The sequence below is a fragment of the Maylandia zebra genome, linkage group LG10 (assembly GCF_041146795.1).
Source record: "Maylandia zebra isolate NMK-2024a linkage group LG10, Mzebra_GT3a, whole genome shotgun sequence".
NCBI classification, from domain to species: Eukaryota; Metazoa; Chordata; class Actinopteri; order Cichliformes; family Cichlidae; genus Maylandia; species Maylandia zebra.
The window spans coordinates 24,130,674-24,153,484 of record NC_135176.1 but is presented as its reverse complement, the minus strand read 5'-3'; the positions used below and the strand labels follow the sequence as shown (position 1 = coordinate 24,153,484).

The 22,811-nt window shown below is 42.7% G+C and overlaps 1 protein-coding gene across 12 annotated transcripts in view; it reads right to left on the bottom strand.

The window, feature by feature from the left end:
- Nucleotides 1-10: 10 nt before the first annotated feature.
- Nucleotides 11-22,811, bottom strand: part of tcf7 (transcription factor 7) — a 75,110-nt gene continuing 52,309 nt past the window's right edge. For 2 of the 12 annotated variants that reach the window (XM_004561759.4, XM_076889359.1), the window contains 9 exons: nt 19,385-19,472; nt 14,163-14,252; nt 12,777-12,896; nt 12,495-12,657; nt 11,242-11,349; nt 10,480-10,527; nt 8,130-8,178; nt 5,798-5,870; nt 11-1,877 (listed from right to left, as the gene is read on the bottom strand). In XM_004561759.4, coding sequence (XP_004561816.3) covers nt 1,490-1,877; nt 5,798-5,870; nt 8,130-8,178; nt 10,480-10,527; nt 11,242-11,349; nt 12,495-12,657; nt 12,777-12,896; nt 14,163-14,252; nt 19,385-19,472 — 1,127 coding nt within the window. In that variant the 3' untranslated portion in view covers nt 11-1,489. Of the gene's footprint in view, nt 1,902-5,517; nt 5,614-5,797; nt 5,871-8,129; nt 8,179-10,479; nt 10,528-11,241; nt 11,350-12,494; nt 12,658-12,776; nt 12,897-14,162; nt 14,253-19,384; nt 19,473-22,811 lie in introns of those variants that run through there. The other 10 variants (XM_076889361.1, XM_076889360.1, XM_076889357.1 and 7 more) reach the window with 10 other exon arrangements.

The following is a 22,811-nucleotide window of genomic DNA, read 5'->3' as shown; positions in this document are numbered from 1 at the left end:
GTGGACCAGATAGTCAAAACACTTTATTACAACAATCAAAAACACAATAACACATCAAAGGCATTTAAAAGAAAAAATAAAATAAAATGCTGGACATCTTTGAGGTGCTGCCACTATTGCAAACTACTTCTAGCACAATAGCTCTCTCTGGTGGAGGGAAACTATATTGCTGTACAAAAAAACTCAGCTTCTAGTTTGTCCACAGAGTAGAAACTAAGCAGAAAAGAAAATTAAAGCCTTATTAAAAAAATCAAAATGTCTGTTACGTTAGCTGTAAAAATGCAGAGTAAGACCATGACACTTGACAAAAAAAACTTTGCACAAGACAAACGAATGTATTGCTTTAAGAAATGGTAGAAACTAACTTTTTTTAAAAAGAATATTTTTTAAACTTTTTTTTAAAATTTTTTTTTTTTACACAAAACCATATAAAAGTTTAATTATAAAACTTTACAACACAATGCAATATAATAGTACCCATTTGGTCTCAGTTTAATCTGCTGCGCTGGAAAATGTTCAAAGGAAAACAAGACTTAAAAGACAATAACACTCTTCTGAGGGATTCCCACCTGTAGAAAGCCTGACCTTAAAAATCATGAGATTCATACAAAAAAATACCACTAATTATGCAAAAACACAAACAATGTAACAGTTGGTGAAGCCATAGATTGACAGCCTGAAAGTGCCTAAAAGTAATGTGAACTTTTAAAACTGCTGGAAATATATATTTATATATTTTTTGTCAAAGAAGCTGCACAAGTATTCATGAAAATGTTTGGGGAAGAAAAAGGGGGAAACTTAGAGTCAGACTGTGTAATGGCAGCTATTGAAAGTGAATCCATGCCTCTTGGAATCTGAGGTTCTGCTGGTCAGGTTGGGTGGCAGTTGGTCCTTGCTCCCCTCTTGTGGTTCTTATAAATGGGTGATAACATTTCCAGGAGATGGATGTGATGGTGAAGCTTTAAGAGTAAAAGTATGTCAGATTGTCATCGCTATGGAGTTACTTATCCATAAAGTATGATAATCACTTCAGTTGAGTTTTAACTGCAGCAGGTGGAGCCAAAGAACCGCAATCATTTTTTTATTGTTTTGTTTTTGCATGCACCTTAGCATTGCTCGCTACTATGTGTTCTAAAGCTGGTGGATTTTTGGTCACCAGTTCAGTGACTGGATCCTTCAAATTGGCTTGTGTCCTCAGCTTAATGTAATGTCACGTGACAGATCTCTTTGAGAAGGACTTTGTGACCGTAAAAATGCAGATATTGACGAATCCAGCCTCTGAACTAAGAGACAGCTACTGTCCTACTGAGGATAGGGTGGGGTAGGGGAGGGATCGATGCCTTCAACTTGCTCCTTTTTCTGTAACATCAAATGAACCTCAGGGGGAGGGGGTGTACATAAAACTGATGTCAGCTGATGAGGATGATCGTAACGGCTCTGGAGGAAGCTGAGGAGTGTGGGGGTTGTTGATGCGAGCAGACCACAGCCATCACTGGGTCTCTGTTAGCACTTTGAGAGAGAGTCCTGCGGCCTTGGCGGCCGACAGCACCGACGGGCTGTGCGTCTGCTTGCTGGACAGTTCCGGGTGTGCGTGGGGGTGCTTTGCTGCGAGCGTGCGGAGGTCCCCGCGTTTGCCGGCAGACTGCTGCGGAGTTAAGCGCGTGTGTGAGAGTGCATGCGCTGGCGGAGACAAGGGGAGACGTGCCGAAGGGGAGGTGGGCGGCGGGGAGCAGCCCGGGGAGGGGGGCCGCTGGAGCTGGAAGAGACGGTGTCGGGCGGGAGAAGGGGACGGGGGAGAGTCTATAGCACTTAAATCTGAAGAAGTTGGGCTGGGGCAGCCTCCTCCTTGAAGGTAGCGAATGCACTTCTTTTTCCTCCTAGGAACAGTCAGAGAGAGTTATCTGTGAATAAAGTGTGGATGGTAAATGTCAGCAGGCTTTAGTGAAGATGCAACATTCACACTGAGGTCAATGAGCAGGGACACAAATGGACACAGCGAACAATAGCAGTATGTGGATGTCTCTACGTGAAGGAGGTCAGTTCCAGAGCAATGTAAATGCCACCATTTGCACATTGTGAGTCTCTGTGCGTTTATGGCGAAAGGGTGGTTTCTGTTAGACACGCAATGTGCATCACAACAGTGTCAGATGCAGATTGGCTTACTACAGCGCCAGTCTGTGTTGCTCCAGGACGACAATAGCAGCTGACCAGTCGTGCTGTTATTTAATTCAGTTTTGCTTATATAGAGCCAAATCACAACAACTGTCACCTCAAGGTGCTTTAAATTACAAAGCAGAGATCCTACAATCAAATGAGAGCCTTTGAGCGAGCAGTTGGCGACAGTGGGAAGGAAAAACTCCCTTTTAACAGGAAGAAACCTCTGGCAGAACCAGGCTCAGGGAGGAGCAGCCAACTGGTTAGGGGTGAAGGGGCGGAGACAGGACAAAAAACACACTGTGGAAGAGAGGCGGGGTTTAATGACAACTAATGAATAAATGCAGTGATGTGTAAGGATATAGTGAGAGCTTCAGTGACAGGGATTTGAGAATGAGGGGAAAGTTTGCTTTCCTGCTAGCTCGTCATCTTATCCTTAAAATTGGAAAGGTCTCGTGTTCCCTTCCCATATGAGATGGCTGAGGGATGTCATGACCTACTTGAAGTTAGGAAAGCTTAAATATGCTAGCTGTGTAAGACATGGGCCCTGCTTACATGGGAATGTCCATAACAAACCATTTTTTCTTCCGTTTATGCTCGTTTGTGTGTGCGTGCTGCTGTTTGAGTTGTTTGTCATTCTTCTTTTATGCACCCCTATTCTGAAATTGTGTCATTTATATTTAAATGTTGACTGCATCACATTAGAACTGAATTGCAGAGCAGACTGTAAGGGAACTTTCTTCCTTTCAAAAGGGAGTTTTCCCTTCCCACTGTCACCAAATGCTTGCTCACGAGGAGTCTGATTGTTAGGGTTTTTTCTCTGCAGTATTGTAGGGTTTTTACTGTCTTGAGGCGACTGTTATGTGATTTGGTGCTATATTAAAAAACAAAATTCAAACAGTACTGTATAAAATCTGATAAAGAGAAGTTTAAAAAAAAGAAAACACAAAAGTCAGACATTGTTTTCTTTTTGTTTTTGTATTTTTTCTTCTGTTTTCAGTTGAAGTTTTTAATTTAGCTTTAACATAGTGTAGTTTAAAATAGCCCCTTCCATCCTGAAAGGCTTGAAAAGCCCTATTGGTCAGTTGAAATGACAGTCCTGTAGCAACACTAATATGATGTCATAGGAATGACAGCAGTACAGCTCTAATCCCAGGTTTGAAAAACTGAGATATAATTAAAAAAAAAGGAAAAAAGAAAAAATAGATAAAGATAAACATCTGATACAATGTTGTGCAGGAAATATCTTTAATTTTGGTCCTTGGCAATAGAATAGTTGCAGCTGACCAGGGATGCATATAATTATTAATAGTAGGGAATCTAAATCTTCATATCTCTTCTGAGCATCTTAGATTTAACCCCTGACAAATACTGATCCCTATTAAAATGAAACTAAACCAAAACAAGAAAAGCCAAATAAATCAAATTGAAATGAAAAAACAAAAACAAAATATAATAACTCTCATCTGAATTGTGGACACCGGACCTTTTGTGAAATAAAGCAACTCGTTAAAATCTTTAAAAAGATTTCATTTTTTGAACTCTTCTCGCACCTTTATGCTAAGCTAAACTTGTGAACGTCTGCTTCTATAGTTGATGCAAAGGCTATAAACCTTGTTGATCCTTTCATCCACACAAAATCCTGATAACTGAAACCAGGGAATACCACTCGACTTTAAAATGAGTTTTAAAAAATCGCCTCCGTGATTATATTAGTGCTATTAGCATGAATGAATGAACTCCTTTGATTAAAGATTTAACACACAGAGCCTGCGAGTTGACACTTTCACTTAACCTAAGCACCACAAAAGTAGTATTAGAATTGCGTAGCGATTAGTTTGGAGTTTCAGTTTTCTACTTCTTTTTGTTCTGAACCGAACGTATTACATGTGTCTAATAGGCAATCAGCAGTAACCCTGCTGTGCTTTGTGAGGTGTTATACTTAAAAGCAGACTTGTGTACCGCTGAGTGCAGCATCAAAGCAGTTAACAGGATCCCATGATCATTACCAGAATATGATATGAGTCACCGGGTTTAACCGCAAGGAAAGGCGCTAGGCCATATTTAGAGAGGGAGAGAGGCAGGAAGAGTGCAATAGAAAGTGATTTCTAAATGTCAGAGTTCACCATCAAAAGGCGCCCGTTACCACATCGCATGAATGGAGAAAGTTGAAAGCAGATGGGCATGAGAATGCCGTCAAAATGCAAAGCTGCAGGGAGCGCGCTAGTGTGTGTGTGTTTGTGTGGAGCTGTGGTGATAAGGATTTGCTCTAACCACATTCAGCCCCCTTTGTTCTCTCAAAGCGAAACAAACTCACACACACACACACATTCAGATTTCCATGACGTGATGGTGGGGAAGACGACAGGGTTTCTACAGTGCTGTGGTGGTAGAAACTTTTTCTGCAGAACCACACAGATCCCTGACTCCTGCAGCAAAGCCGTTGGGCTGCCGTGCACCGTGAATCCTGGCGCGTCTCAAACCCGGCCGTGCGAGCTGCTGACGGGCCCGCTTCTGATCATTTATCTTGTGCCGCTGCCATTCGTCAGCTCTCGCTGGGGAGAAACGCATCCGAGAGCGCTGCAGTTTTGAGAATGGATTTAAAAATAAATAAATAAAGAAGACAAATGAGCTGCTCTGGCAGATAAATAAAACAACCGGTGAAGCCGGCGTACCTGATCTCTAAATAATCCCTGCGCACCCAGTTTCCTTTTACTTTTGTAAAACACCAACTGCCTCGGACTAATCCAGTGCTGACAGAGGGAAAAGAGGGAAATTCCCAGCTTGAGTTTAGAAACGTGGCTCCCGACATGTTTTAATGATTCCAATATGGCGACCTTGGAAACATACATCTGTTTGAGCTTCTTCACTCAAAGAAATATTATGTGGAAGTTTGACCTTTGACAAACGGTGATGCTATTACAATTACATAAGGAAGGAATAATACTGTTTTTTTGTTGTTGTTTTTTGAAAGAGAGCATTTTAATGAGTGGTATTCCCCTTTAACCTCTAGCCATTCACTACAGAGGGCCTGCTTATGCAAGGCATTATGCCAGTGGTGCTGAAGAACCCAAACTAACCTCGATGGTGTGGGTGAGACATCACATATATATATTTACAGACTTAAATATAGGGGTGGAGTGACGGGGTGTGAAAACATGTCTCTAAATACATTTTTAACTCATGCGACACCTCTAAATCTGCATGTCTGACCTTTTACCTGCAAGTAAACACATGACTGAAGCCTAACTAAAGTTAGCATGTTTCGCTGTTTGCTATATATTAACTGCATATGTATGGGTTCTATTTGCAGAGCAGCAGGTTAGTGAGAGATGACATGCAGACCTCAAACACGAGGAGGTAGAGCTCGTCTTGGCAGGTATAATCACAATAGGGGAGGGGGCTTGTCTTCATTCAGCAGTTTACTTGTTGGACAAATGAAAAGGCTGAAAAAAAGGCCTGGAAAACAGAAAAAAAAACAAGCTTGATGGGATTAATGAGATTGATGCCACCTCCAAGACTGCTCTGCCTCCTACGGCATCAGAGAGACACGATGCACTTGAGCGGTGTGAGAAGAAAGATGGGGGAGTCGTGAGCATAGCGTGGTGCTGCGGAGCGAGTGGGGTGGATGGTTGGTACACACCTGCAAGGACCGCACCAGTCCGTTTGTTGGTTGAGGCCGAAGCGAGCCCGGCATTTCTTAGGAGAGCCCGGGTCTGAGCACAATGCGTGGCATGCACAGGAAAAGGGGAGGAGGAAAAGCAGAGGAAGAGGGGAGGAAACAGGTTAGACGACAAAAGACACAGACAAGAAGGAGACGAAGAGAGAAACAAGCTCGTCAGGGCAGGACAAAAGCACCGTTTGTTCGGAAAAAGCCATCAAGTAAAACTGTTAGTAGATGGTTACGGCACAATGCGACATTAACAACCAGCAGATCAACCGCCCAACACAACTTAGTTAAACATGTGGGTCAGTTAACACACAGAGGAAGAAGCAGCCGTGCTGTCACGCTGTTAGTACTGGACCTTTCAAGGGTTTTCAGTTTCTAAAACGACGCCCAAATCCAAAAAAAATATATTTTCCAGTTTCTGAAACATCTGCTGAAAATACCCTAATGTGCACAAGTCTTGAGCCACCCCTCATTTCTTTATATTTTGTATGTAAAACAGGAAAAACGTGCAGAGATTTACTTAAATGTGCAACCATATTTTAAAATACAGTCTATAAGACACAAACAGAGTTAAAGTCAATATTTAGTATGATCACCTTTATTCTTCAACACAGCCTGAACTCTCTTAGTCAAGCTTTCTTGAAGCAGTCTTCAGGAACAGTTCTCCAGGCTTCCTGAGGAAGTCAGAGCTCTTCTTTGGATGTTTTCTGGCTTCTGTCAAGATGATCCCAAACCGCTTAATTAAGCTGAGGCCTGGGCTCTGTGGAGGCCAATCCATGACTAATAGTGCTAATAGTGTCTCACTGTGTGTTTTTCTATGATTTTACTGCATTTGCAGTATGTTTGGGATTATTGCCATGCCTATCGGACAATTTCCAGCTGGTTTTGCATAGTGCACAGGTGTCGAACTCCAGGCCTCGAGGGCCGGTGTCCTGCAGGTTTTAGATGTGTCCTTGATCCAACACAGATCATTAAATGGCTAAATTACCTCCTCAACATGTCTTGAAGTTCTCCAAAAGATCTGGTAATAAACTAATCATTTGATTCGGATGTGTTGACCCAGGGTGAGATCTATAGCCTGCAGGACACCTGCCCTTGAGGCCTGAAGTTCGACACCTCTGGCATAGTGGACATAGTTCCATTCGGACAAGATCCCCGACACCACTGGCTAAAATGTCGCCCTCAACCATGAAGGGTTTCCATTGTGTTTTACAGATGGATTCATCACTCCATAAGACCTGTTCCCACTGGTTTTTAATCCAATTCTTGCATAATCTGATATACTTCAGCCCCTTCTCCCTTAAGAATGGCTTCTTGACTGGCATCCTTCCACTGACACCATTTGTGATGAAGCTTTGGGTAATATCTCTGTGTTTGGTGTCTTTGGTAAAACCATTTAACCCTGATTTATCAATCTTTCAAATATAAAAAAGAAACAACAACAACAAAAATCTCTGAAAATGTTCAGGTACAAGTACTGGACTGAAAAGAAAAACACTAAAAGACCTTCAGAAAGCCTGGAGAGCTACTGCTCAAGACCACTTACAAAGAAATGAGGGATGGTTCTGGACCTACACAATACTGTAAGTAAATATACTTCGGTGTTACTGCACGGTAAAATGAAGCATCGTGCCAGTTAAGGCAGAGCACTCAGGTCGCTCTAGCACGAGCTGAGGGGAGACCGAGGCTCTTTTATCTGCTGCCGCGCATCGAGAAGACGCCGAACATCCACGACCTTCTTTAAAACAATCACAAAAGTGTTACAACCTCTTATCGTCTCACCTTTGATGCCATTGTGCCGATGCTGTAGTAGCTTTTATAGTATTACCACAAGCACTCAAGTGGTTTACTTGGGACGTGGATAACTACCACGTCTGCGTTCTCAAAACCGAACAGGTCAGAGCTGAGAAGCTTGTTATTGTTCATACATGGCGGAGGTGGAAAAGGGAAAATGCTAGTCATGCGATAAGACTTTTTGATTTCCTTTCTGCCACGATGGCTGACTTTCTTTCTTTTTTTTAAACTTGGAACAGCTAAGATCAGCACAAAGTTTTGCACACTGGGATTCAAATGTTTGTAATTGAGGTTACATGGAAAGCAGAGTGGGTGGGTGGTTTGACGTTTGAGACACATCCTGCACACCGAGATGCCGTGCCGCACGCAGCGCCAACGCAAACTCAAGCTCGACTGAATTCTCTGAAATCCAGAAGTCTTGGCACTGGTCATTTTCTGTGTGTGTGGCTTTTGAAAAAACGTTTAACCATCCGTCAGACGAGAGCAAGGAAATCCATATTTAGAGGTTTACCTGTGTTGGAGTCCTGCTGCTTCTCCCTTTTTCTCCTCTTCTTCTTGCCCTGTTTGAGGAGAAGAAAACAAAACAAAAAAAAAAAGCCAAAGAAATGAAATGAGTCGGACTCTTGACTGCACTGCTGACTACCAGCAGATCTTCCAGTTCATTTGGCTTATCTCAAGCAGGATAAAAGTTACGTGCAAGTGTCTTAGATAACTTTTAATCACCGTGTTCGGCTGGCATTTCTATCAACTGAAATCTGCACAGTAAAGAAGCTGAAGGCCTTAATAGTAAAGGGGGGAAACGTGAATTCAGATTAAAGCCATTGTAAACTCCTAACTGTTTTCATATTCGTGTTTGCATTTGTTCTGTGTCCCCAGGCTGATTGTAATGTGTGACTGTTGAGGTAAACATCAGAGCTGTTCACACAGATCCGGTGATGGTGAAGTGAGGCCTCATATTTGGGTGCGATGAAGGATGTGGGCACAGAAATCTACCGCCTACGCTTCGATGTCTAACCCTCCTCAGCTCGCTGTCAGCATTGTATATGTGGTTACTCCTCTTGCAAGTGCACCATTCTGAAGCTTCTTAGTCTGTGGGCGTATGTGTGTGCGTGTGTGTGTGCATATACTAGCCTATATGTAGTATAATAGTGTATGTATTTTGTTTTTTTTTGAGTGGGGGAACTGGAGGAGAAACCCTCCACAGGTGTGTGGGCGATATGTGGAACTTCACTTCCTGTTTTGCTCGTAGGTCCAGTGGTTTGTTTTTAACTCAGAAGGAGAACAGAGGGCAGCGAGGACACTTGGTAGTTTGTTTTTATTCATTTATTTATTTTCCAAATGCATCAGACGATATTTAAAGCTCAGTCCTTCACCTATAAACAGTTTGTGGACTGATCATCAAGTGGCCCTTTCAGGCTCTTTCTTTAAAATCCTGGACTTTGTGATCGATTCAAAAGCATTTTGGAGCGTGTCGTGTCACTAACAATATATCCCAAGAATATTTTTACACTAAAGGAGCATTCATGGCAAAATCTACTAGTTTTCCCTAATTATTTATCCATCTAGACCGCTCTGATTTGAGTTGCGCACTTTTGAAGGAATTCTCTTAAAAGTAATGGAACTGCAGACTAATCCACAGTGCAGAAGGAGAACTGCATCTGCCTGTGATGAAAACTTTGTGCTCACGACAGACAGCACGACAGGATGTAAACACTAATGGTGACCCCCTTTTTTGAACTGAGCATCTGCAAGCTGTCTCCAGCTGGCGGATGTGGACAGTGAAAAGAAAATAGTTCCTTTGCGAAAACGGGGTTTTGCTGTTTTTGATCCCTGAACACCTGGAAGCAAGTGCAACTGGCAACTCAAGCCAAAACAATCTAAACGGGCTCCGGTGGAAAACACATATTTGTTTGAGGTGAACTATCCCTTTAAATTCTCCAAACTTGAACCGTATGCCTATCAAAAAGCCACAGAGTGTGGATTATGCTTAATTACAGGGCTTAGAATCGTGACATTTAAGAGCCGTTTAAGAGGTGAAGACAATGTTCAAAGCTCCGTGCATACAGCGATGGCTCCTACACCTGCGATCAGAGAGTATTAAAGCTCTGGTTTACAACACCTTCACAACAGCATGAGGGTAATTTCTGAGTGCAGAAATAACACTCTCCGGGTCGCCTCGCAACCCTTAATTTTGACATATGCGGTCACGGGGTATCTTCTTGTGCTACTCTGTTATCTGTGTGTCAGTTTAGATGTTTCAAACATGTTAGAAACCACAGTCCAGATAAAGTGTTACCAAGTTCCCACGCCTGCCTGCCTGCCTGCAGAGTTCAGCTCGGTAACCAATCACGTGTAGAGAAGCAAGAGAGTGCAGGCACAGCAAAACATAACCGGGGTTGTCTTTCTAACGGAACATCCACAACCTCCTTTACAGACGTCTTGCTGTGTTGCTACAAAAATGAAGGTGCTGTGTTTTGAAGCTATATATTAAGGCAGTGAGGCCAGCCATGCAGCCCTGCTCTCTGTTAGTCGAGCAAACGGGCTGATTTATACCTCTGTGTGATTTAGTGTTTCAAAGGTTAACATACTTGCAGGCGTAGCAGCTGCAAAAGCGTAGGCCATATCCAAAACTGACCAATCACATCGGCTCGTGTGGCTGCCGCCGCCTGCGTGCGTGCTGTCTGGGAGGCTGACATGGGTGAGTCACTCAGATTTTTTGTTTTGGTTTGTTTTTTTTGGAAGGTGCATGCAAACTTTGCAACAGGAATACCCACAACCCCTTTCATGCAAATCCTCACATTAGTTTTTTTTTTCTTCCCCCCACCACAGAGGTATAAATCCACCATAAGACGTGTCCCTACCCAATCAGCTTTATTCTTTTCCCCTGCGACCCCGCTAAGGCCCGCCTCCTGCAAGAGTTCAACAGCAAACTGAGAAGTCAAAGGCACACAGCAGGCCAGAAACTAGAATGCATGCACCACATAAGTTTATTCGTTGTATTTAAGAACACTGGCATTGAGAGTGTCAGAAACAACAGATTTCATGAGACTGATCCTGTTCTTGGTTTCACTTGCACAGAAATCACACCAGAGAGCAGGTTCTGATTAAATGGTTTTCTCCTTACAGAAAACAAAGCGTGAATAGCTTCTGCTGATTCCTGGCTTTTATTTTAATGCATCTGGAAGCTCAGATTGGTATAAATCAATGACCCAAGAATCCAAGGGGAGGATTTTATTTCAGAAAATACCATTTGCATCACTAGAACTGCAGTTTTAGAAGTTATTTTAGGGGGTGGGGACATTTTTTTTCTTCCAATTTTCTTTTTTGTGTGTAATTCAGCACAGTTTTCAGTGCATTTTTAGAGCTCGCCACAAGAAATCACTGTTTTCCGTAAACTGCGGTAAACCAGTAACAATGGAAAATGATGTTCACTGCAGATACTGCAACATTCCCTGCCTTGCACACCTTTATTTTTCCATTTTAAAAAGTGGGAGAGCTTTTGCATATCCCTGCTTTTGTTTTCAGACGGCTCAGGAAATTAGTCATATCGGCTTGTTTTTCTTCTCACTCTGAATAGGCTCATGAACACAGGGGAGGGAGGAATAAGAAGAACATATTCTTACGTAGTTGTCCCTAGCAGACCAAGTTGGGTAGAGCTGCATGTGCAGTTGTCTTTCCTTTCTGGCCAACTCGTAGTACTTGGCCTGTTCCTCCCGGGTCAGTGCATGCCACTGGAAACACACACAACAAAAGGAAGGTCAGTATTTTCACAGACTTGCCTTTATACAGTTTTTGGGTTTTGGGCAATAAAGTCTTTGATAATGGCTTTGAACTGATCTGATCATTAAACTCTCTTTCTATTGAGAATATACAAAAAAGTGAAAATAGTACAAAGAGAGAAACTTAAATGTTATTTTTCTGTGTGGAATATGTGCTCATTTTTCACTATAAATGAATTATAACGGAGATTTTTATGACAACAGGACGGTTTTTCTCTTTCTACGGCACAGATGAGCTGGATGTTGTTTTTAAATGTTTCTTCATCGCGTGTCAATTTGCATTTGCTGCCGTCGGTGGTTTCCTGAAGTGTTCCTGAGCCTTTACAGTGATAACAATCGCAGAATCATTTCTGTTTTTAATGCAGCGCAGCCCGAGGGCCCCAGGCTCAGTTTTCCAGGCCTGTTCTCAAATCCTTTGACTCTCCTAATGATGTTATGTACCGTAGACACAGTTTTACATTTAGGAGGGTAATTTTTAAACCTTGTTAACTACTGGCCATTGAAGTCTTTAATAAAATAAGAAACCTCTCTCCATTTTTCCAGAAGAAAGGCAGTGCATCTCTGGGACGCTCTCTTTATAACATAATCATGTAAGGATTTGGAGGATACAGGGGTTTGAAATGTCGGCTCACAGGAGGACGCTTCCTGGTTCGAACCCTCTGTGTGGAGTTTGCATGCTCTCCCTGTGCCTGAGTGGGTACTACAGGTTCAATAGACTGTAACTCCTCTTACTTTTTTTGCACTACTGCATGAGAATAAGGGGCGGATGTGGCTGAAAAAATGAGTCATCTACTAATCGGAAGGTCAGTGGTACGATTCCCAGCACCCATGAGCACTGGAGTGTGTGTGTGTGTGTGTGTAGTGGTAGAAAGTGCTGTGAGTGTGCAGGTAAAGTAGAGAAGTGCTAGATAAGTACCAGTCTGGTAAGTTGAGGGAAACAGAGTTCACATTACCTCTCATGTTCCTCATGTGTGAAATTACTGACTGACCTGGAAACAGGATTAGTCTGCTTTTCAATGTGCATGCCTGTGTGTGTGTGTGTGTGTGTGTGTGTGTGTGTGTGTGTGTGTGTGTGTGTGTGTGTGTGCGTCCCTCACCCTTCGTCCCAGGATCTGATTGATGGCTGCGCTCTCTTTTAATGTGCACTCGGCGATGACCTTTGCCCTCATCTCCTTCATGTAAAGCATGAAGGCGTTCAGAGGTTTCTTGATGACCGGCTTCTTGGGCTCCTTCTCCCGCTTGGGCTCCACCTGTGGCTTCCTGATGAAGACGTGGGGTGAAGGAATGAGGCTGTGAGAACTTTATAGTTTCTTACACTGTGACAAAGGGTGGAGCCATGAATATAAATGTACCTAAAATGGAGCGAGGGGTATACTTACACGTACATGCTCCTGTCATACTGCTCGTGATCCTGTTTGCCTGTAGGGGGCACTATGGCTGGATGGGGGATCCCTGTAGGATGCATGCCCGATGGGCCGAGCATCAGCGAGTGAGAAAACCTGGTGCAGGGTAAAAAGAAGAAGAAAAAAAAAGCAGAGGAAAGGGGGTGGGGGGGATAAGACAGAGAAAGGGGGGGGGTGACAAAAAAGGTGAGTTCATAGAGATGCACTGAGGATAGGAGGCGGCAGGGCGGTAAGCATCAAAGCAGGAGCGACAGTTTTATGTAAGCAGTGAGCCTGAAAGCATGGAAAGTCCACTGGGCTTCATATCAGTGTTGTTTGTGTTTCATCTTGTGTCTACAGCTGAGTAAATGCAATACAGAACACGGGACAAATGTGACAAAGAAGCTCTTTAAAGTTTATTTTTGTGTAAGAGTGAAGCCATCATTTATCACCACTAGAGGGCGACCAAACATTACTGAGCGAGAGAGAGGGGAAGTGGGCACTGAGGGGAAAACGCTTCTTCGTGTGTCACACACCTTGACTCGTAGGGAGCAAAAATGCATTCCACCAATCATGATGTGATCTAGCTTTGTATTTCCCTCATATTTTCCTACCTGTTTGCAGGTTAGTTATGCGATATCTATCAGTAATTTGTCCCTAATTGTTCCATTTTGGGTTGTTAAACACTGTGCCTCTTGTCAACAGACCAGAGTCACTGACAACAGGCTATGAGGAATCCCCAGCCTGTCTGGCATAACAGGCTGGGGATTCTTCGCCTATTTTAGGCAACTAACACAAAGAGAAAGCATCTGTGTGTTGCAAGCAGAGATCTTTAAGGGTTTGCAAATTTGACTCAAGACAAAAACCCTCTTAAACTCACAGTGGGTTCACACTTAATTTTCCCGTGTGTGTGCTTGCAAACATGAAAAGCATCTGCAATGACGACTAAAAGAACACTCTTTTTTTTAAAAACATTGAAGTTTTTACAGCGAGATAAAGACAAGACACAATTACAACCAGAACAAAGCTTAAGGGCAGCGAAAAGAAAAAATAAAGCAGCTGTCCTAATGGTTGTTTCTATTTCTCTGTGTGTGTGTGACATTTCATATTCTGCAGCAGCGATTAGCTTGGCTTGACTCAGCTTCTTTTTGGCGAAACACTGAACTGGTCCTGTTTACAGCACACTGGCTCCAATAGAATTTTACAGAAGCTGTCCAAAGAAATCAGGCCGAACATGAGTTTGCCACGGTGAATGGAAAACGCCTGCTCAGACGTTTGAGATGTGCTATAAACAGGAGTTGGTGATGCAGAGCGTTGCCCTTTTTTTTCCCCCAACCCCAACTCGGATCGGGTTGGCTCAAGCTGGCCAGTCGGCTACGGTACCTGGAGTAGGACGATGCGCTGGGGAGATTGGAGGGGTAGGGCTGCCTGAATCCACATGGGGACAGGGCAGGATAGACAGGCTGGCTCTGCCTGCCACAGCACAGCAGAGGGAAGAGACGGGAGCAGAAGATTTTAATTTAACAGGTAAAAGTTTTTTTGTTGTTGCCCTTAATGGTTAAATTAAGGAATTAGGTGGAAACAGATTCATTAAGGTCACCTAATGGAATGCTTCCAGAACCATTATTCCACTGCATAATCCTCCAAATTCCCAACAAACTTCCTTACCCCTGAAATTTGCTGTCATTCCTGTGCCTTTCCCATCCTTTAACATCAATATAAGTTGTCTCTTAATCTGGTGGAAAGTTTTGCAGAGATGCTTTCGAACACTCATTCAGCTTTTCTTTTTTTGTTCTGTCCGTGCTCAGGCATACATTTCTTCAAGTCACCCATGTACATTTCATACCGCATTGCATTTGAATACGCAAACAAAACAGAATTAAACCCAAATAAAATAAACTTCAGGACTTGTGTGTTATTTGATGGTTCTAACATAAAGTTAATTCACAATCCTTAAAGCCCGTCGTGATGCTGTGATGCACCCCCTGGAAAGCCTGGATCAGCACTGTTGACAGCTGTGCGTCAATACTTGACTTACTGGGAGCACAAACAAATACTCACACCGTGGGAGGTCGCGGGTGGGGAGCGGGTGTAGGGAAAAGCCTTTGATATGTAGAAAACCCCCCCCCCCCCCCCCCCTCCCCTCCCAAAAAAAAAAACCTACCTCCAGAGAGCAAATGCAACCATCCTCCCCTTCGACTGACTCATCCTGGTGTTTGTGAATGTCAGCACACGCTCGCTTGCTCCACATCTACCATTTACACCACCTTTGCAATCATCATCATTATCATCACACTCTGCTATCTCCTTTTAATCTCTTCCTCTTTGTTTCAGCTGTATCTGTTCTCCAGAGGTTTTTTACATTCAGAAAAGCCCAGCAGCAGAAACCCTAAACTGGGACGAGATCCGGAGATTAGTGGCCTCAGCTCCGGCTGTAACCCTGTTTCAGCTGAGGCCACGCTACGACACAGTTTAGACAAAAGCGGTTCAAACTAAATGGCCCATCCACTTTTCTTTCTTTTTTCCTTCATATCGCTGAATCTAATGAGTCAAACAGTCCACTAGTCAGTCCAATCCTCTTTAATCCATAGCCACTAAAATAAATCAAGTTCCCATGTTATGCATTTAGGGTTTCCCCCCTTTGTTTAGTGTGCTCTATAGCTCCTTGTGTTCTGCAAAGTTAGGAGGCCACAGAAAGCACTGCTGCTGCGCCACCCGAAGCTCCTTGTTTGTAGTACAGGCTTTTCTCGTGACTTATTTACATCACTATGTAACAAGCTTGCATAGTTCACACCTAGCCCTAACAGCTCCTTCAACATGCTGGCAGTCAAAACAATGAGCAGCTGCCTCCCAACCTGCACCTGAAGAACCCAGGAACAAGCACATGACTTTTATTTTTGATTGCATTGTCCTTGCAACCACAGAGGAAAAAAAGCTCAACTGCTTGTTAGGAATCATCTGACTGTAAACCTGTTAAAAACTTGAGGCATACTCAAGTTAATACCCACTTCTACAGTTTGATAGAAATTGATCTGGAGCTGCTGCAAAATGTACTCAGTTATTCCTTTGCCCACTCACCACCTCTCCATTAACTTTAATAAAATCCGGCTTAGTAGTTGCTTTTTAATGCGATCTCGCTGACAGCTACTTGGTCTCCGCCTTGGTGGAGGAATAAATGGTCACGATGGGGTTGGTTTTGGAAACAATGTCAATGCATGAAACCAATGTGTGACGTATTAACCTCTGCAGGGGGCCGGGGGGGTTGTTAGCCTACAGCTCTTAAAGAGCTGAGTCTACACTTGAACAGCTATGGTATGCAACTAATACACTCACTTTTGCCAGGTCAGCTGACCAGCCAGTGCACACTAGGCTTTTAAAAAGGGAAGCCTTAAAGAACAAAGATCTAAAACAGTGTTTCAAGCGGGCGCAGTTTGTTTTTTTCATGTTTTTTCTTCAACATTAACGCATCTAAACCCATTTTAGTAGACTCCCAAGATTCAATCTTGAACTTTTAAATGAATACAATATTAATCTAATTGCCCACGCCTCCTGTGGACCTTCATTTGTCCCTACAAGAAGAGAGTTTGATGCTTTATCTCCAAAAGAAACCGCAACTGCTCTGATGCCAAGACCCTCAAAAAGACTTCAGGTGCTTTCTCAAAGGGTCGGTAAGTACAGTATAATTGTTTTGGATTAACAGAGTTAGAATTGGTCACATGACATTCAATCATCAACCAGACCTCCATACTTGTGATTTAAGCTGCTCATTGATAGAAAATAAGGTTATTAGTCATGTTCTTCATATTCTTTTATTTGTTATTTTTCTGTTCTCTGATAACAGCTTACAATTTTGATTTTAAATGTCTGCATCGCTTAAAGCAAGACTCTTTGGTCAGCAGGAGGTAAAAGCTTTTATAATTCCTGATGTAATGGATTTAACCAGCCAGCAGGCTAAAGGGACGGTTGGAGGTGGTCGTGGAGGGACGGACTTAAAGACAAAAAGAGAGAAAGAACAGAAAACAACAGTTTGACATTTAACTGCTCATTCTCCATGTTATTCCCGCCTCCTCCTTCCACAAAGAAGCACACTATAAGGGGCCAAAACAAAGCAGATAATCTGGGTTAAAGGAGATTAACTGTTAGTAATACTTGTGAAAGTCCATGATGAAGAGCTCTTGTCTGAAAAAGATAAAAAACCCCGGAAATCACAGACTTGAGAAATGTCTAGGGACATGCAGCTTGTCCTACAGAAGCACACAAAATAAAGAAAACACAAAGAAAAAAAAAATAAACACACACACATGTAAGCTAATGCCCACAAAAACTTTTTAAGCTTTCATCCCAAATCTCCATGACATTTGATGTAAGCCTTTAACTATTCTGAGAGGGGATTTGTCCAGGCACAGATGCTGTAGGTTGGAATAAATGGATTTGTGTTGATCCATAAATCAATGGGACGTTTGACATTATAAGTTCACAATCAACCAGCATGACATTGGAGGCTCACAATCAGCTCTGAATGGATGGAAACCTGGATGACTGAATATGCAACAGATGTGCCCGTTTTAGGTGTCCAGCGTAGCTTTCTGCATCGCCGCTTTTTGCACGCCGAGCCCATGAGAAACAGACTTAAGGAATTCTATCACTAGAAACACAGTGCAGTGGCTACAACTCCAAAACCAACATTTTCTTCATTGTTTGGAAATCTTTGAACCCACCCGATTGTGATGTTTGCAGCCATCAGGACATCTTTAAAGACGTGTTTCATAGAAACATCCTTCAGTTTAAAGACCACAAAACGCTTCTTTATATATAGAGAAAATGTGCCGCAGAGGACTTTCTTGAGGCCAATCACCATTACTTTGATTGACCTTTCATTTAAAATTTGCAGCTGTCGACACTCATTATGTTTTAACCAGAGGCCACGGGTCGAAGTCCTCAACAAACAGGATCAAAGGCTGTGGCTTCCATGACAACGGGTTATCTGAGCTGACACCAGATGAACCTGTGATGTATGCACATCGGCATAGGTCAATGAAATGATAACAGTGTTTGGGAAAAAACGGGGATAACAGTTTGGAGGCCACTGCGGCTCCTTTAATCAGGCTGAAAGAGGAACATTGGTGGGGTTAAGGGTTAGTTACAAGTTTGTGATGGGAAACCTGGTCCAGAAGAACACCACTGATTGGATTATGAAGCATAAACTATAAAGACGACATTCACATATCTTTGATATTTCTGACCAACATTTTAAAACACAAAAGATATGCAGTTTACTATGATTACTATGCTGGAGCAAAGTATAGTGTAGCTTTAATTTGTGGCTTCAACTAATAATTCTTTTCGATATTTCTCTTTGACAATTTTAGTCTATAGCAGGCTGCCAAACATAAGGCCCAGGGTCTAGAATCGGCCTGCCAAAGACTCCAATTTGGCCCACTGGATGGCTTTGGAAAATGCAACATTTTGTTTAGATATTTAACTATTAGTTGTATGGCTTCTCCATGGCTATTTATTCTTCGCAGAAGAAAATAAGTAATAGATAAACAAATAACTACCAGAAAGTTCATATTTTTTTACTGTATACTATAGAAATGTATGACTTTTACAGTGAGTTCATAGTTTAAAAAAGAGAAGAAAAAAAGATATTCTTTCAGTAATTTCTGTAATTTTACACATGCAATTCTTACAATTGAAACCCAAAGCCACATGTCTTTATCCTGTAGAAAAACTGAGCTGTACTGTTGAAACTGCACTTCTTTTTCTTATACTATGTCAGGGATTAAATGTGCAGTTGAACTTCTTTACACTGACAAAAAGATGGGTTTCACTGGTCAGTCCCACTTATGATCAAAGTGGGACCCAATGTAAAATGGGTTTGACACCCCTTTAGGTTTATAGGACGCTGGAAAATACTGAAAAATGTCCATCAGACATCACCAAAGCATAGAAAACATGAAAAAACCCCATTGGATTCAGAGGGTAGGGCATTGTTTTGTCCCACTTTTAGTTAGGAATGACACAAATGATCTAAAGTCCTGTGCAGACAGCCAGACATGCACTTCTTTTCCAGTGCAGGGCTTCAACATCTGGTCACTTTTCCATAATAGCCACAGCAGCAATTTTACCAAGTCAGACCTGGTAACGTTTACAGAACATAACACAAGTCTGAACTGAACGCAGTCGCATTAGCAGACAGGCACGCACAAGATTACAGCTGTAAATCTCTATCATGTGTCCCTGAATTGCCCAGCTCGCTATAAAACACGACTGTTTGGAAGAGGGACGCAAATATCGATAACACGCACACCACGACCTTACATCTTAAATCAGCTGCAGCGAGATGAGGACTTTTCTCAATTACTATTTCTTGCATTTTCACTATTTCCTCATCCATAAGAGAGATGTCAAGAATGTGAATGCCTCACAGCACTGAAGCACAAGTACAACAAATGGTGTGAATACCAAGGAGAGACAGAGAGAAAGTCTGTGCTGTGTCTGAACTTTGATGTGAGCACCTGAATGACATCCCTTTATCAGACTGGTGAAGGTTGCAAAGGTACGTATCGCCCATCTGATTTAAGAAAGGGGCTAATTTGACTCACCAACTCATCGAGGGAGTGATCTGGCTGACGCCACCAGGAGGGAGGGAGTAATATCCTGAGAGGTCCTGGGACTGATGCCTGTGAACGCCTGGAGGACACACAGACACACACACATTAACATCATTGTAATCAGGGTTTTCTCAGTGTTTGAACATCCCCAGCCCACAGGTCTGATGGGTTTAGCAGTGTAAGCATCATAGGAACCTGCCATTAAACACGTTAACACACTGACTCACATATTCTCGGTCACTGTGGCATACTCTGTCTTTCTGTGTGTGTGTGTGTGTTTGTGTCTTCCACTAGAAACCAATGATGCCAGTCGGTTTCACTGGTTTATTCCACACAAGTCGGGGTCTGTCGTAAAAGCGGCCACATTTTAAAAACCCACAACGACACGGGCAGACGCACACCCAGACGAGCATCCAAACAAACACTCTTTGTCTCTACTTTTAGCAGAAATGTTTTCGAACAAAAGAAACACAGACTGCTTGACTCTGTGCCCTCACACAGAAAATATCCAGTCTCTCTCTTTCTCTCTCTCTCTTTGTGCCCTTCAAAGGAAGTCATTTGTCAACAGGCAGCACCTAGCACTTAGCGCGGCCCGGCTGCTAACCTGTGTTTGCAGCAGAGGAATGCTCTAGATGACTGTAATTTGGCCGCGGCTCCGGGCCTGTTTCGGGACCCCGAGCCGCTATAAATCTGGATGACAGGAACGAGACTGAGTCAGTCGACCTGTCTCACCACTCAACCCTTCCTCCCATTCCTCTGTCTGTCCCACCACGCCCTTCCTCCCTTCTCCTCTTGTCCCTCATCCCTCCCCTGGTGCCCTCCACCCTCCCACTGTCCGGGTTCCTCTTATTGCTCGTCTCTGCCCTGCTTCTCACCCCATCTTGACCCTTTTGCCTCTCTGTTTCCCATCCTTCGCGTCTCACCCTCTTTCATTAAAGACCCCTTTCATCCTTTTTCCCCTCGTCATTACACCTTCATTCCTTGTCATCCTCCCCTCCCCTGCACACCTTTTGAGTATTTAATGGCGACGTTTTCAAGTTGCAAGCCTTCATCGGTCTCTCTCTGTTCTTGCTTCTTTTTAAATAATGTCATTCACAGTTTTATTCATGCAGCTTGTGTGAACAAACTTCACCCTGCGTGCACGATGAAGTGTAAGTAAGCAGTTGAGTATTTAGTTAAACTTGTTAAGCTTCACTCACAGAGAATATCTAAAAATGCTGCAGCGGGTGCTTGACTCAAACTGGTTCGCAGCAGTACAGTAATGATTAGCTGACCAGCCAAAGTAGCCACAGAGCGCGCTCAGTACGCCGCTTTGTATGTATATCAAGAAGAAGAAGGGACTTTTGGGCTGCTGCAGCCACTTCCCTTCAGAGATTGTTCAACATATAGAAGTTTTTGATGAGGGGTAAATTCCATTTATTGGAAACATCAGGCTTACATTCAGAGTGTGCTCGTACTGACGAAAAACTGCTGTGCCACAATAACAGTCGCACAACCAAAGGCAGCAAAACAAGGGTCGGGGGGGTGGGGGTGGGGGGTGGAAGGGGGGACTTTTTGTTGCGTGGCAAAGTGCTGTATCATTTTGCAACAATTTGTGTCATCCGAGACAACAAGTACAAGTAGATTTTGGGTGCCACTTACGTGTTACTCTGCTTGTTTTGCTGTTTTTCTACCTTTAATACAATTTTTTTACTCTCTTTTATTATGCTTTATAGTTTTTACACTGTTCCACTACATGAAACTACATGAATTTTACTGTATCACATTCAGATTTGATGTACTTAAAGATAATATTAATATATATTTTAGTTAAATAACTTATTTTTACTTTTACTCTCTCTCTCTTTTTTTTTTGCTGTAGCTTGTGTTCTTTTTACCTTGCTGAGATATTTGTTTAGTCATCATTATTTGAGGTTTGGAAGCATTCACTTATGCACAGTTCTCCTGAAATCTTGCCACAGCATTTCAATCAGGCTGAGGTCTGGACTTTGACTGGGCCGTTGCAACACCTCGATTCCTTGGGATTATTGTCCCGTTGAATGATCGAGTTTTGGCCCAGTTCCAGCTGTCAGACAGACGGCCTCACATTTGACTCTACAGAGGAGTTCATCGCCGATTCAACCTAAGCCATGCTGCCATGTTCTTTTTTCTGGCAACACATCCAAACAAGCCATACTTATTCAGTCTTCTTCTAATTGTACGGTCATGAACTTTAACATTTAACAGCCTCTAGAGTCTGAAATGTAGCTCTTGCGTTTCTACAGTTTTTCTGAGCATTGCACAGTCTTGTGACATTCCTGCAGAGGAGCAAACTATCAAAACCGCTGTTACAGAGATGCTGACACTGGCTCACGATTAATGATTGATGAAATGGATTTGATTAGCAGTGCCTGGCTGCTACGTACCCCCTAAAATCCTATGGAAATAGTAAGCGCGCACTTTCTTTTTTCCACTTTAATATTTTGTTGTAGTTTGTGTTGAAAGGTTTGGCTGCTATAAACACACGAATTACATGATAAATGAAGTATGTGCTATCTTAACAAGGGTATAAAGTTACAAAGTGGCATTTTTTCCCATACACACTCATAGGTGAGTCATTGCGACTACTTTAGATGTAACTGAAACCCTGCAAGATTAAGAAATGTGTCAGAAATGTCTGCTGCTGTGCTAAAAAGGTGAAGGTACAGTACACATCTGCGTATATAAAAACTCTGAAACAGAAGTTAAACATGAAAAAACCCTCCTACAGGTACTTGTATGTATGCTAAACTGCTAGACAACTGAGAACACCATCACACTGTGTTTTATTTTCAACTGCAGCATGAAAGCCTTTTCATATCTCTACCATTTCCTCTCTGAGGCAACAGCGACTGAGGCTCATGGGTATTGTAGTGTTTTGTAGGCATCTGCCATGCCAAACTGACATTTCTCAGAAGTAGTGGCTGAAATAATTACATCCGGTGGCGACAAATGAAATTATCCAGGACTCCACACGCACACACCTTGGAGCATGCAGCTTGCAGCACCGTGTTAAGAAACATTTGCTGCCTCAGAAGAACAATTGCACAGCCTCACCAGCATCACCAACATGGGCCATTTTGTCCCTTTGTTAGTGACAATCTGAATGTGCCCTCATGTGAGTTTCACTGTCAACACGGTTAACTTAAAGATGGTTAATCTGATGAGAGTGTCAGACTGCCAAGTTAACCCCTTCGAGCGCAAATGTTCTGAAAACACGTGATCGGCAGTAATAACAACAGCAGATGCTAATACTTCTTGTGATATTGAAACTTAACATCCTTTTTCGAAATTACCCATTTTCCCTAAAATGACTGTATGGCGAACATCAAAGTCGAAATCCTACATGCGAACTGCACACAAGTTTTTATTTTAGCAGTTAATCTTCACACCTTAATGC